At 51.2% G+C, this 13,939-nt stretch overlaps 1 protein-coding gene across 3 annotated transcripts in view; it reads left to right on the forward strand.

Annotated features, from left to right (window-relative positions):
- Window positions 1-2,141: 2,141 nt before the first annotated feature.
- POC1A (POC1 centriolar protein A) overlaps window positions 2,142-13,939 on the forward strand; it is a 67,181-nt gene continuing 55,383 nt past the window's right edge. Inside the window, exons 1-6 of one of the 3 annotated variants that reach the window (XM_055344668.1) lie at window positions 2,142-2,285; window positions 5,062-5,146; window positions 6,103-6,274; window positions 6,677-6,856; window positions 8,081-8,188; window positions 9,101-9,216. In XM_055344668.1, the coding sequence (XP_055200643.1) occupies window positions 2,268-2,285; window positions 5,062-5,146; window positions 6,103-6,274; window positions 6,677-6,856; window positions 8,081-8,188; window positions 9,101-9,216 (679 nt within the window). In that variant the 5' untranslated portion in view covers window positions 2,142-2,267. Of the gene's footprint in view, window positions 2,286-2,333; window positions 2,396-5,061; window positions 5,147-6,102; window positions 6,275-6,676; window positions 6,857-8,080; window positions 8,189-9,100; window positions 9,217-13,939 lie in introns of those variants that run through there. The other 2 variants (XM_055344669.1, XM_055344667.1) reach the window with 2 other exon arrangements.

Here is a 13,939-nt window from a genome sequence, read left to right on the forward strand (position 1 = left end):
TCAGGATGCAGTGAGAAACCTCAGGGCCTGGCCAGATCCTAATCAGTATTGGAGTCTGGCCAAACTAGCCTGTCCAGGGAGATGACAGAAGGTTTCTGAATATTGCAAAACATCCGGTCCAGGTCAGTTCCAGATTGGGAAGATGCCCGGAGACAGGGTAGAAGGTCTGGACAAGGACAGCCTGGACTTTCTGACAGCATAAAGTGAGCAGGGATGGCCTCTGGTGGCCAAGCCCTTAGAATGTCTCCTTTTTTATTTTATTTTGTTTTTAATTTTAATTTCAGTATAGTTAGCATACAGAGTTATAGGAGTTTCAGGTATATGCTATAGTGATTCAACAGTTTTATACATTATCAGAGCTCATCATGGTAAGTGTACTCTCAATCCCTTTTACCTATTTCACCCATCTCCCCACCCACCTCCTCTCAGGTAACCATCAGTTTGTTCTCTATATAGTTAAGAATCTGTTTTTTGGGTTGTCTCTTTTTTTCTTGGTTCATTTGTTTTGTTTCTTAAATTCCACATATGAGTGAGCTCATATGGTATTTGTCTTTCTCTGGCTTACTTCACCTGACATTATACTCCTTAGTTTCATTCATTCAAAACTATGTTGTTGCAAATGGTAAGATTTCATTCTTTTTTATGGCTGAGTAATATTTCATTATATATTATATATGTATATTATATATATATAATGTATATATAATCTTTTTTTACCCATTCATCTACTGATGGACACTTGGGTTGCTTCCACAATTTGGCTATTGTAAATAATGCCTCAATAAACATGGAGGGGCATATATCTTTTTGAATTAGTGTTTTCCTATTCTTTGGGTAACTATCTGGTAGTGGAATTACTGGATCATACGGCAGTTCCATTTTGAATTTTTTTATAAAACTTCATACAGTTTCCCACAGTGGCTGCACCAGTTTGCATCCCATCAGCAGTGCACGAGGGTTCATTTTTCTCTGCATCCTTGCCAACACTTGCTACCTGTGTTTTTGGTTTTAGCCATTCTGACAGTTGTGAGGTGGCATCTCCTGGTGGCTTCAATTTGCATTTCCCTGAGGATGAGTGATGTGGAGCATCTTTTCATGTGTCTGATGGCCATCTGGATGTCCTCTCTGGAGAACTGTCCATGTCTTCTGCTCACTTTTAATTGGATTATTTGAATTTTTGACGTTGAATTATAGAAGTTCCTTATATATTTTGGACACTAACCCTTTGTCAGATATGTCATTTGCAAATATGTTCTCCCATTCAGTAGGTTGTCTTCCGGCTTTGCTAATTATTTTCTTTGCCCTGTAGAAGCTTTTAATTTGAGGTAGTCCAAAGAGTTTGATTTTGCTTTTGTCTCCCTTGTCTCAGGAAACATATCTAGGAATGTCTCCTCTTTTAAACATGTAACTTATAACAGCTTCTCAGGACTGAGGGGTCTGAGGACCAGGCTGCCTCACACTCCCTTGTATTACAAATGGGTAAACTAAGGTGCAAGCAGAGGTGCTTCCCCCCGCCCCCCGCCCGACCCGCAAGGTCACACAAGGAAGCAGGACAATAACAGATTAGAACCTAGATTTCTCCACCCGTAGGTGTAATTCCAAGTGACTACCGCTCTTTTAAATGGACACTTGTTTTAAATTAGGAGGACTGAACCATTTAAAGACTCTCTGAGGGGCGACTCATTGGCTCTTAAGGTATTGGGCGAACACCCGGTTTCAAGGGCCCTTTAAGAGAACACGTATACAATGACCCACGTGTCCTGCACTTCCGGGATCCTTGAGGCCTTTCCTACCGGTGGTTAATCCCCCGCCCGCCCTCAAGGTATCTCGGGAAAAGTAGTTCCACTTTCCTGCAGACACAAGGTGGCGGCCGTCTTGAAACTGCATTTCCCAGAAGGCTTTGCTCGCCGCTTCGTAAACCGGGCTACGGGCCGGCGGAGTGAACCCCTCATCCTGTTTTTTGTTTTTTTTTTTTTTTTTTAAATTTCCCAGGGGATTAGTGACAGTGGGCAGAGACCTCTGGCGGCAGCCTCCGTGGGCTGCTTGACCTGGTGGAGCTGCGCGCCGAGGCTTTGAAACAGACCACACCGCTCGGCTTCCGGCCGGGAGACAGCAAGCTGAGGCCCTGCGTCTCCTTTAACCGCCGTGGGCGGGGCGTGGCGACGCGACCCGCGTTGCTATTGGCGGCGGTTGGGGGGCGCGGAAACTGAACCTGCCGCAACGGCCTACGCCGCCTTCTCCGGCGCCTTGGGCGCCCCCGGCCCGCCATGGCTGCGCCTTTCCCTGTAAGTGCCTGCCGGCGGTCTCCCCGCGGGGTGGGCGCCTGGCCGGGGCGATGGCTGCGAGGGGAGCATGTGGGACGCCGGGTTCCGAGCCGGTCTTCCCCAGCCCCGGGGTACGGTCTGTGCAGGGGGCGCTGGGTCGGGAAGCCTAGTGGGCACCTCCTGGAGCCAGAGCCTTTGCCGGCCACCGGGGCGGACCAGCCAGGCCCTGCTCCTAGGGTTTGCATCCTCGCGGAGGAGGCGGTAGTACTAGTGTGTTCCGACGGGAGGTCGGGCCAGAGGCCAGCGTCGGGCCTCCCTGGCCTCAGCCTGGCGGTCCTGAGCAGTGGGAGGCTGGGTGGGGGCGTGGTGAGCGTCCACCTTGCTCGGACGGGACAGCGCAGGTCTGCAGTGTGATCTGGGCCTGGCGCCCTGAGTTCCAGGTTCCTCCAGAGGGAAGCACTCCAACCCCCCCCCCCTTTTTTTTTTTCCCCTGAGAGAGTGTTTAAACAGGTCTCGCCTTTGGGCAGTGTCGAGAGTCAGAAAGACTGGGTGGTGCCTGCTGGCACCCTTAGGCGTGTGGGGACTCGAGCAGAGGGCCAAAATGTAGGCTTTTTGACCCCTAATCTAGGGCCCTTCCCATAAGTCCCTCCCCACTTGCTTCGAAATATCAACCACCTCTGGGGTGAGGAAGCACAGAGCCCAGTGGGATGAGGAGGTGGAAAGGCTGTTGGGAGGTTTCAGGGGCCGCCTGGTCAGAGGTGGATCTGAACTTGCTTCTGCCCACTGAGCCTAGAGGTGGGCATTATCTTCTCCCAAGAGGTTCAGGGGAGGCAGTTGCTGCTCTCTTGGGGACCCTCCCTCAGTCACCACTCCCTTTCTGTTGAAAGGGGCACTTAGGCAGGTGTGTTGGGGGTGGAGCTGGGCGCAGGGCCATGGGGGCCTTTGTTCTGGTTACAGCTCTCCAGGGTGGCAATGGACTTGCTCTGCCAACAAGGACTTTTTTTTTTTTTTTTTTCCTTCCAAGAGGAGGTTTGCTGGGCTCCCTGGTCTGCCCAAAATGCTTCTTTGGGGTTTCCGATATTTGGGATAGGGGAAGATGTTTGCATGGCAGGGCTATAACTCTCCCAAGTGCCAAGACAAGCTGCTATTGGGTGGAGAGAGTCTCTGGAATGTTTTCTCCATGTCTTACTAAGCAGTGCCCTGAACTACTGCTACCTTGATGTAGGGCGGAGTGGAGACGATGGCCCTGGCCCTTGGGGCCTATCCAGGGTGACCTCTAGGTTCATTGGCCAGTCCACAGTGAGATTGAGGGTACGGAATCTGATTCCTGAGATGGGGGTTGCTGAAAGACCCCCATTTTCTCTTCTTGATTCTTTTTTAAAGCTTTTATTTTTTTATTTATGATAATCACACACAGAGAGAGAGGCAGAGACACAGGCAGAGGGAGAAGCAGGCTTTCTGCACCGGGAGCCCGACGTGGGATTCGATCCCGGGTCTCCAGGATCACGCCCTGGGCCAAAGCCAGGCGCCAAACCGCTGCACCACCCAGGGATCCCTCTCTTCTTGATTCTTTTAGAAAAATTGCTTTGTTGAAATATTCAAATACCATAAAACCCTTTTAAGGTGGTAAGATTCATTGCTGTTTAGTACATTCTTTCACAGTGTTGTGCACACTCTAATCATCACACTCTAATTCCAGAATGTTTTTGTCACCCCAAAGAGAGACCTGTACCCACTAAACAGTCACTCCCGTTCGCCTCACTAATTTCTTCTGTAGATTTGCCTATTTTGGACATTTCATATACGTGGAATCAGACAAAGTGTGGCCTTTTATATCTGCCATCTTTCACTTCCCATGTTTTCCGGGTTCATCCATGTTGTAGCATGTTAGTACTTCCTTTTTTACTGCTGAATAGTATTCCATTGTATGAAGAGACCACATTTTGTTTATCTGTTCATCTGTTAATGAACATTTAGGTCTGTCCAGTTTTTGGCTATTGTGAGTAATATTGCTATGAATGCTTGTGTACAAGTATTTGTGTGAACGTGCTTTCAGTTCTTTGGGGCATTTACCCAGAATTACTGGGTCATTTGATAACTCTTTTTGAGGAACAGTGAACTTTTTTTCTATAGCAACTATTTTTTCATTTTTTTGGTTAAGATTATTTTGTCTAATTCTGGCTGTCTCACATTTTTATTTAATTTTAAGATCAGCTTGTCAATTTCTGTAAAAAGTGGCACCTAAAATTTTGATAGGGACTGTTGAATCTGTAGATCAATTTAGGGAGTAGCACATTTTAACAAAATTGCTTTCCATACTTTGAGCATGGATATTTTTTACCTGGGTCTTCTAAAATTTCTTTCAAAGGTGTTTTATAGTTTTCACTATATAAGCCTTCACTTTTTTTGTTAATTTTTTTTTAAGATTTTATTTTTAAGTAACCTCTATACCCAACTTGAGACTCAAACTCACAGCCCCAAGATCAAGAGTCATATGCTCTACTGACTGAGCCTATTCTTATATGTCATAAATGGAATTGTTATCATTCTTCAGATTTGTATTTTTGCACATCAGCAATAAACATAGATTTTTATATATTGATCTTGTATCCTGCAGCCTTGCTTAACTAGTTTATTAGTTCTAATAGTTTTCTAATAGTGGATTCCTTAGGATTTTCTATATATAAGATCAGCATTGAGTATTGAACAGCCTCTTGGCTGTTTTAGGAAGAGTCTTGGCCCTGGGTAAGCCTCTTTTTTACCAGGTTTCACACATTTGACCCTGGCTCTTCCACAGGAGGACCCCTCACTGGAGAGGCACTTTAAGGGCCACCGAGATGCAATTACCTCTGTGGACTTCAGTCTCAACACGAAGCAGCTGGGTAAGAGGAAACATCTTTTCCTAAGCACTAGATTATGAGCTGAGAAGGCTGAGTCTACCTGAAAGGGGCGGTGTCGGAGGAGTAGGGCACAGTGAAGGCCCAGGTGCTTTGTCTAGACCGGCATCTTGCTTCAGCTGACCAGCTGTCTGGGTGCTGGGCTTTGTGAACTCCATTCTATATACGGAGTGTGAGACTCCAGAGAGTTCGGGGCCTTGCCAAGGGCACGTAGCCTTGGAGAGTAGGCCCAGGGTCTGATTTTTTTCACTGCATATACCCCAGCCATCTGTTGGGTCTGGCTGGTGGAATGTCCCTAAACAGTGGCTCCTTTTTCTTGGGTCGTCCATTCTGTTGTCCACAGCAATATGGGAACATCTAGTTAAAGGATGAGAAGGATGAAGAGCAGAGCTGGGTACTCCCCTCCTGCCGCTCTTGTTCAGCAGCTGAGTGATGTGGCTCCTTGGTCTCTTGGGGGCTCATACATAGCTGTCATGGCTGCAGCTTTCTTTTTTCTGTGGACAAGGCTCTCCCTTTATTCCCATGGTCAGGGTCCCCTGCCAGAGTTGCTGGTCACTGTAGATTAAGAGCAAACTGGTCATTTGATCTGTCTTGGGGATCTCTAGGTTTCTGATTGACTTGGGCCTTCTCAATGGTAAGAGGTCCATTGGGTTGTCTGGGAGGACTTGTTTTCTAGTGCCCTTAAGGCACGACTGGGGGGGGAGCCCCACGGGGGATGAGTTTTCTCAGAGGCCTGCTGGGTTGCAGAAATGTGAAGGGCATCTCTTGGTCTGGCTCCCATGTGGGCCTGCTGCATGGAGAGCTGACAGCCCGTTGATTCTCCAAATCCCAGCTCAGCAGTTGCTGGAAGGGTGGTCTGTCTCCTGTCTCCCTACCCTGTCATCCTGCTGGAGGGTCAAGGCCCTCTAGAGCTGAGGGTTACAGCATCCCTACTTTCTCAGCCAGTGGCTCCATGGACTCATGCCTCATGGTCTGGCACATGAAGCCCCAGTCACGCGCCTACCGCTTTGCGGGCCACAAGGATGCTGTCACCTGTGTGAACTTCTCCCCTTCGGGACACCTGCTTGCCTCAGGCTCCCGGGACAAGACTGTCCGGATCTGGATACCCAATGTGTGAGTTACAGGCTTTGAAGGGCTTGTCAGAGCCTGGGGACCGGGTGCCAGAGCTGTCCACACTCAGGTCCCCATGCTGGTTCGGGACTTGTCACAGTGGGACATCTACCCTATTTCTGAAGAGGTGCCATCAGAAGCTGGGGCTCCAGTTAGGCCCCTCCCATTAGAGTTAGCAGCAGGGATTCTGGGCTTACCCCAGCCATCCTGGAAGGGATCCCATCTGATGCTGATGTGAGCAGGGTGAGTGGTGCGGTTCTGGCCTTCCTTGAGGGAGACTGGTGTGTGGGCCTGCACTGACATTGGGAGAGGCTTCTGAGGGAGGGGTGGGGAGACCTTTGAGGTGCTCACGGGCCTTCCCGTCACTGTTACGGGTTTCCTGAGTTGGAATACCCATCCCTGCAGCAAAGGCGAATCTACCGTGTTTCGTGCACACACAGCCACAGTGAGGAGCGTCCACTTCTGCAGTGATGGCCAGTCTCTTGTGACAGCCTCTGACGACAAAACAGTTAAGGTGTGGTCAACTCATCGCCAGAAATTCCTGTTCTCCCTAAGCCAGCACATCAACTGGGTACGCTGCGCCAGGTGAGCATCATCCTGCCCTAAGACCTTTGGAGGGACCTGGGGTTTGAGAGGCACTGAGGCGCTGCCAAGTTCCAGTATTATGACCTTGGGTAAACTAGTCTTTTTTTTCTTCCTGAGCCTCAGCTTCCTTATCTGTAAAATGGGGACAAAGAAGTTGTTACATTGTGAATTATTGAGGAGCTTCTAGCTCACATTTAACAAGTAAATTAGTTCATTGCCAGCCATGATTGAGCCCTTGACATCCGGGCTGATGTGGCCTAAAGCAAGTTAGCAGGGGTTATTGAGGAGCAATAGCAACACAATGGTATTGCTACTACCACTATACGATTTCTTTGCACTTTTCATGGCAACCCTGCAAGGTAGGGGTATCATTCCTATTTTGCAGATGAAGACACTGAGGTTCAGAACAGTGCAGTATCTTGCCTCTGGGTGCATGCTGGGTTAGTGGCAGAGCTGAGGTTGGAATCTGAATCTGCCTCTGAGAAGTTGACTTTGCTTGAGCTGCCAGTTGGGAGTTGAGGCTTCTGAGGAGGCTGCTCTGGAGGCTGGCTCTCCCTTTGGTGTGGTGGGGACAGTGCTGTGGTGATGGGGGCCAGGTGACTAAAGGATGATGTGGCTCCTTTCAGCTATTCTGATCCTTTCAGCAGAGATCTCCGTGCTCTGGAGGAAGAGGTTGGGAGGTCTGCGGACACTGGGAAACCATGGTAGTCAGAGGTCGGGAACTGTTGTGGCATTCTCCTGGGGACCCCATGCAAGTTACTTGTTCTTCAGGCCATCTTTGTCCTGGGAAGTCCCGGATTGCTCAGAGAGACCTCACCATCAGGCTCCTGAGAACAGGAGGGACCAGGCCAGCAGACAAGTATTGAGCCTATGCCAGCTTTTGGTGATGGGTCCCCAGGACCTCCACACATTTTTGTTGGTAGGTTGTTCTCAGAGTCAAATGTAGGCTCGGGGGACCTGGGAACAGGATAACGATGCTGATGGTGGGCTTTGGGCCACCTTCACTCTGATAGCATTAGCAGTCAGTACACAAGTTGCCACGTGCAGTGCTGGGGGCTTCGTGCACAGGAGGCTGCCCTCTGCTTACCACAAGGTAGGTACCATTCTTAGCTATCTCACAGAGGGAAAGCCACTTGCCCAGGATCACTCAGGGTCAGAGCAGTGCGTGTAGCTTTGGCTGGTTCTGGGATGGTGATGGTGTGACTTGTGCTCTGCCTGGTTCAGGTTCTCCCCTGACGGGCGGCTCATCGTGTCTGCCAGCGATGATAAGACTGTAAAGCTGTGGGACAAGACTAGCCGGGAGTGTGTCCACTCTTACTGTGAGCATGGCGGGTAAGTCACAGTGCCTGTCCTCTAACTGCAGGTGCTCATGAAAAGCATGGACGTAGGCACCCAGGGACCCCCCCAGAGAGGTGGGGCCACGTCTCTGCTGCTCTCTGCCTCTGAATTTTTTCCTATGTGACTGGAAGGTTCAGCCTCATCCCCATCTCCACAAATAATGAATGCTTAACCTCAAGACATGATTCTTGGGGGCCTTTCTATTCCCTTCACTTAATGGTTGTCAGATTGTGACTTGTCTATCCAAAAGAAGGTGACCCCAGACTCCCCAAAATCATGTTAGTGTATTATCTATGACGATGGGTTTATAAATGAAAGGCTTGTCAGGTTCTTGTAAGTTCTTGGTGGCTGTTCACACGGTGCTGCATCATCAGGAGAGGGAGGAGCCTGCATTAGAGCAGGGCCTCACCTGTTCTGGTCTCCTCAATGAACCTCAACTTCTGCCCTCCTCAGGTAGGCGGGAGCCCCAGGGAAAGGCATCTCCTAAGAGTTGGCCATGGTGCCAGCCTGAGTGTCACCTTGGCCTGTCTCCTTCAGATGGGTCAACCAGTGGCCTTGGGGTCCCACTGGCCCTTTGGGGCCAGGCCTCATCGCTTTGATGAGGGCCCTTGCTCTGACTCTGAACAGCCTGAGCTGTCAGCTGTCGTTTAGGCTGAAGACCCCTTTCTCTACTTGTATTTAGAGGTGGACGCTGGGATTCGGTCCCTGATGAGTCCACCTCCGGTCACTGTTAGCCACTGTTTTTGCCCTCTCCCTGCTGTCCCTTGGCCACCTGGTAAAGAAAAAGGGCAGAAGGGAGATATTCTGGGTTTGGGGAATAGCTTGAGCAGATGTGCAGGGATGGGAAAGGGGGTCTGTTCTGGGCCAGGACAGTCCTACAGCATGTGGCGGCCCCTGCCTTTCCAGCTTTGTCACCTACGTGGATTTCCACCCCAGTGGCACGTGCATCGCCGCTGCCGGCATGGACAACACAGTGAAGGTGTGGGACGTGCGGACGCACCGCCTCTTGCAGCACTACCAGCGTGAGTGTCCCTGAGCAGCCACAGCATGACGGTGCGGAACCTGGTGTCAGGCTTGTGGCCATCATGCTGAAGCAGGCCTGAGGACGGCCCTGGTCAATGGGGAGAAGTTCTGGGCCCATTGGGATCTCCAGGGGTCAACTCAGGTTGGAGACCAGAATCAGGAAGCAGCCCTGGGGCCATGTCCCCTGAGAATTATAGCCCTCGGAGGGCAGAACAGCGAGCAGTCAACATAGGCCATCTTAGGCTCCTGCTGGGAGGTAGGGTAGGGACGGACCGGGTGTGATTAGGGTGAGCTGGAAGGTACTGGAGTGTGGAACTTGAGAGCAGGTGTGACTGGGGAGGGCTGTGAGTCACCTCGGCCGTGGGGATGGGGAAAGGGAAGGAAGATGGTGAGCAGCCACGGGAGGATCTAGGAGTGGGGCCAGGGGCAATATGGTGGGCAGGCCTGTCGGCCTGGGGCTAAGACCAGGTTGGGGTAGAGCTGGAGTTGTTGGAAAAACTGTGGTTATTGTCTTGGGACTAGATTTAAAGTCCATGGGCTACTTCCAGAATTCACCCCTGAAATGGAGAGGATGCGTCTGGACAAAGGTGTTGGGCTTGGGGTTCAGCTTTCCCTTGCATCCCCTCCTAGCTGATTCTCAGCTGTTGAGGACAGCACTTCCTTGAGGTAACTGAGGCTAGCAGACCTCCCATGTTGAGGGAGAGGCTCTTGGTCTTAGAAAGCATATGGCGGAGGGTGGGCTTTGCAACCAGCCTCAGTATTTGGAGTTGTGGGTCGTTGGGCAGGGCATTTGACTCCTTTGGGCCCCCTGGGACAGTGATAGGGCCTCCTTCATAGATGGTGTTGGGAGGGTAATGAGTTAGTCTCTGCCAGAACTTAGAGAGTGCCAGGCACAAAACAGGAACCAAGTAAGGGGTTCAGATGCCGGTGTTGCCAAGTCTGGGTCCTGGAGATTCTGGAGTAGGGAGTCTGGCCTGCATTGCCCTACACCACCACCAGGTGGCAGAGGCTAGCCACTCTTCCTTAACAGAAAGCCCTGGGGCTCCTCGTAGCTGCAGCTGTTGCAGACAGACCTTCTAGAACAGAGTAGCTATGGGGTCTACCCTCTACTTGGAAACCACAGCTTTCCTTCCCTCCTTCAGGCTTAGAGGTCTCTCTTCTCTGGGCCAGGCCTGGGTTGGAGATGGCACACATCTGCAACGGTTGGCTGGGGGAGGGTTGGCAGGTATGGAGGAGTGCCGGGGCAGGAAGGTGCCTCTGAGTGTGGGGTCAGGAGTATTGGGAGGGGGAGGTGACGAGGCCAGGCAGGTTAGGAGTATAGGCTATTTCCTGTCTGTAAAGGGTGATGATAGTACCTCATGGGATTTGTGAAGATGTATTGGGGGAGTCTACATGATGATTATAATACAGTACTAGAAATGTGGTTAGTACCACATAAATCTTTTTCTTCTAATTTGTATTTTTATTATTTTTTTCATCACATAAGTCTTGACACTGAGGGGAGAGGATCTCTAGGTGACCACAGGAGAGTCCAGCCTCACCTCTGATGGATCAGGAGCATGGGTCTGGGTTTGTGGCATGCACCAGTAGGAACCCATTGAGGAGGGCGTTGAATGCCATATTCTGGCCCATGGTCCAAAAGATGCAGCCTGGCTGGCAGTGCTGGGACTGGTCCCATTGCTCGAAGAGCAAAGGTATGTCTGAAAGGACATACAGAGCCTGCCTGGGTGGGAAACTGGTGTGCTTGGGTGACTGGTGGGTGGGCTACTTATGCCCCATGTCTGAGTGAGAGCAGGGCATCCAAGTAGGGCAGGGATCAGGTCCAAGGGATAGGTTTTGGAGATTGAGCGAGTCAGTAGGTGACACTACGGGTTGAGGGCCCAGCTGGGCCCAGAAAGCTGGACCTTGAGAAGGGCTGAGGCCATATCATGGGTCCCTATGATTGAGGGGCCATGGAGGGAAAGGTCCACAAAGCAGCCAGAGTGAGGGATGGAAAAGGGCTGAGGGGGCAGGACCGGAGGCATAAAGAAAAACAGTCTCCTAAAGAGGGTGATCAGGAGGTAGAGTGATACAGAGCAGTTGAGAAGGGTGGCAGGTGCTGGAGAGAGGTCCCTGGAGTTCTTGAGGGGGCAGGCTTGGCAGTGGGTGGGCCGGGGAGTCAGTGACTGGTGGGGCTGGGGATGTGGTGAGGGGGCTCAGGTGGCATCAGGAGCCAAATCCTGAGAGGACTCGGGGTACATGAGGCTTATAGGCTCTCTGCAGAGAGATTTCAGTGTGTTTTTGCTATTGTCCTTTGCTCTTATGACAGACCTACTCTGTCTTGTTCCTAAGCCACCTGAATATATATCAGAGGCCTTGAGTGGCTTGGAGTACCCTGTAAACAACTGAGTTTCCTTAGCTCCCTGCCCAATACATGGTGTACAGGGCAGCAAACTCATCCCACTGCCTCTAAACTCACCCTCTGGAGCTCAAGGAGAGCCACGTGGATCTGAGGATACTGTTGGGGGACATACCCCTCACCCGTTATGCTGCTTGAGGGACCTGGCCAGGTCTGCTCAGGTCTACTGGCACCTCTTAGGAGCTGCGTGGCCGAACCTTCGACCTTAGAGGCTCTCACTAACCCTTAGTAGCAGCTGCTCCCTCATCCTCAGGGGTACAGGGGCATCTCTTTGGAGGCTGATTCTCCAGGAAGGACTCCTGGCACTCTGACAGCAGACACTTGAGCTGAGCTGTTTTTCACCCCTGATCCCTAGGAAACCCAGAGGAAAGTTTTTAAGAACACAGACATCCCCTATCTCCCTTGGTGACTCTGGATGAGTACCAGACACTCCTGGGTGGGCCTTGGACACATGAGGTTGTTGGGCTTTTCCAAGACCTTTTGATTCTTGATGCTACAGTGTGTGGTCAGCATTCCCAGCCCGCCTGTGTCCAGCTGCCCCAGGGTTGTGCCTCATGGAGGATACTTCCTGTCCCGTGCTGGGTTGTTGGAAGTTAATTTGGGCAACAGCAGGCAGCTGGTACCGTTTGTCTCAGGCAGGAGTTTCTTGGCTCCGGTCTGTCACTGTGGGGAGCAATTCTGGTTTCCCAATTCAACAAGGAGACGGTGGGGCTGTTGGAGCCCTGGGAGTGCCGGTCCCCACGGAGGTGGGTTAGGCTCCATATGCTCTGAGCCCACAGTAAGGCTGTTCACACATCTGAGCGGCAACCCCCATCCGGAACCCATAATGTGGTTTGCAGCTTATAGGCACGTGCAGGTCCGCTATCTAGAGAGGGGCCCAGGTGGATAGCAGGACAGCGTTACTCCCCATTTCACAGTTGGGGAATTTGAGGCTTGCCTGTGGCTACATGGCTGAGAGGCTGGGAATCTGAGTCTCCAACTGAAGGCCTCCGAGTGTGGTGTTCTGTCCGCCACCCCATGCTTGGTTCCTTACACCATGTTGATTCTAGTCATTTATTTCCTGAGGCCCCTGGAAGGGCTTGGCTCAGCCCTCTCCAGAAATTGTAGTTAGAACTCAAGAGTTCCAGGTTCTCTGTCCACTGGTTCTTAACACACTCCTCCGCCCTACCCCAGATATGGTCAGGGAGGGTGGTTCTTTTTAAGGATTTTATTTAAATAAAATAAATAAATAAATAAACAAATCGTTGAGAGAATGAGCATGCACACACACATGAGTTGGGGAGAGGGACAAGCAGACTTCCAGGGAGCCGGGCTTGGGGCTTGATCCCAGGATCCTGGGATTATGACCTGAACTGAAGACAGATGCTTAACAAACTGAGCCACCCAGGCACCCCAGTCATGGATGATTTTAAGGCAGCTGTGCAGTCTGTGGGATGGACCTGTATCTTTTGCTTGACGTTTTGAGACCAAAAGGTTTGGTCAGGAGGCAGTGTACTCTCCCACCTGATCTGGCCAACTCATTGGCTCTTTCCCGCCATCCCTAAGCGGCATTTATGTGACGTTCACAAAGAGGAGCGTTTTGAGCATCCTTCCCTGCTGCTATCAGAGCACCTTCATGTATGAACCCATAGTCCCTCATAAACCCAAAGTCACTGGTAATGCCAGTTGCATGTTATGAAGAGTCACCCTAGGTGAAGTGAGCTAAGCCCTTTGTGATGAGGGTGGGGTGGGGCTTGGCCTCGTGTGACTGCCTTAGAAAGGGACCTCCTATGTGGGTACCTGGGGGTTCTCTGGGCCCCTTGGTCAGTTTGGAGCCCGCTGGGCAATGGGCTAGGTTTGCTGAAGGCTTGTACCTACAGACCTCTGTGGGGCAGAGTGGATTGTGGGTACCTAGGACTCTCCTTAAGCCACATGCTGCCCACAAGCTATGGCCAGTTCCCAGTGCTCAGGGGCAGGGTCTGCAGTGGCCTCAGTCCCAACCTCTCTGGGCTCCTGGTGACCTGTAGAATCTTGAGAGTGTATCTCTGACCTTGAGCTGGAGTCTCTTCTCTGGGGAATAAGAGCCAGGAGCCCACAGCTGTGCCCGAATGGCACTCTGCCATCAGTTGACACCATTAACTGCCATGGAAGCAAGAAGAGGGCCTGCAGCTTTGGGCTTGATGAAAAGTGGATTGTTTCTGGACAGTCACTGCTTAGGCCTTTATGGCAGGAGCCTCCCTGGGGGGCTGTCATTCAGGGATGATTCTTAGGATGAGGTCTCCCTAGAACGTGTTTCCCACCTCTGTAGAGCTAGAGAGGCTGCTCCAGGCTGGTGGGGCCGGTGG

Source organism: Nyctereutes procyonoides, unplaced genomic scaffold, assembly GCF_905146905.1.
Source record: "Nyctereutes procyonoides isolate TBG_1078 unplaced genomic scaffold, NYPRO_anot_genome, whole genome shotgun sequence".
NCBI classification, from domain to species: Eukaryota; Metazoa; Chordata; class Mammalia; order Carnivora; family Canidae; genus Nyctereutes; species Nyctereutes procyonoides.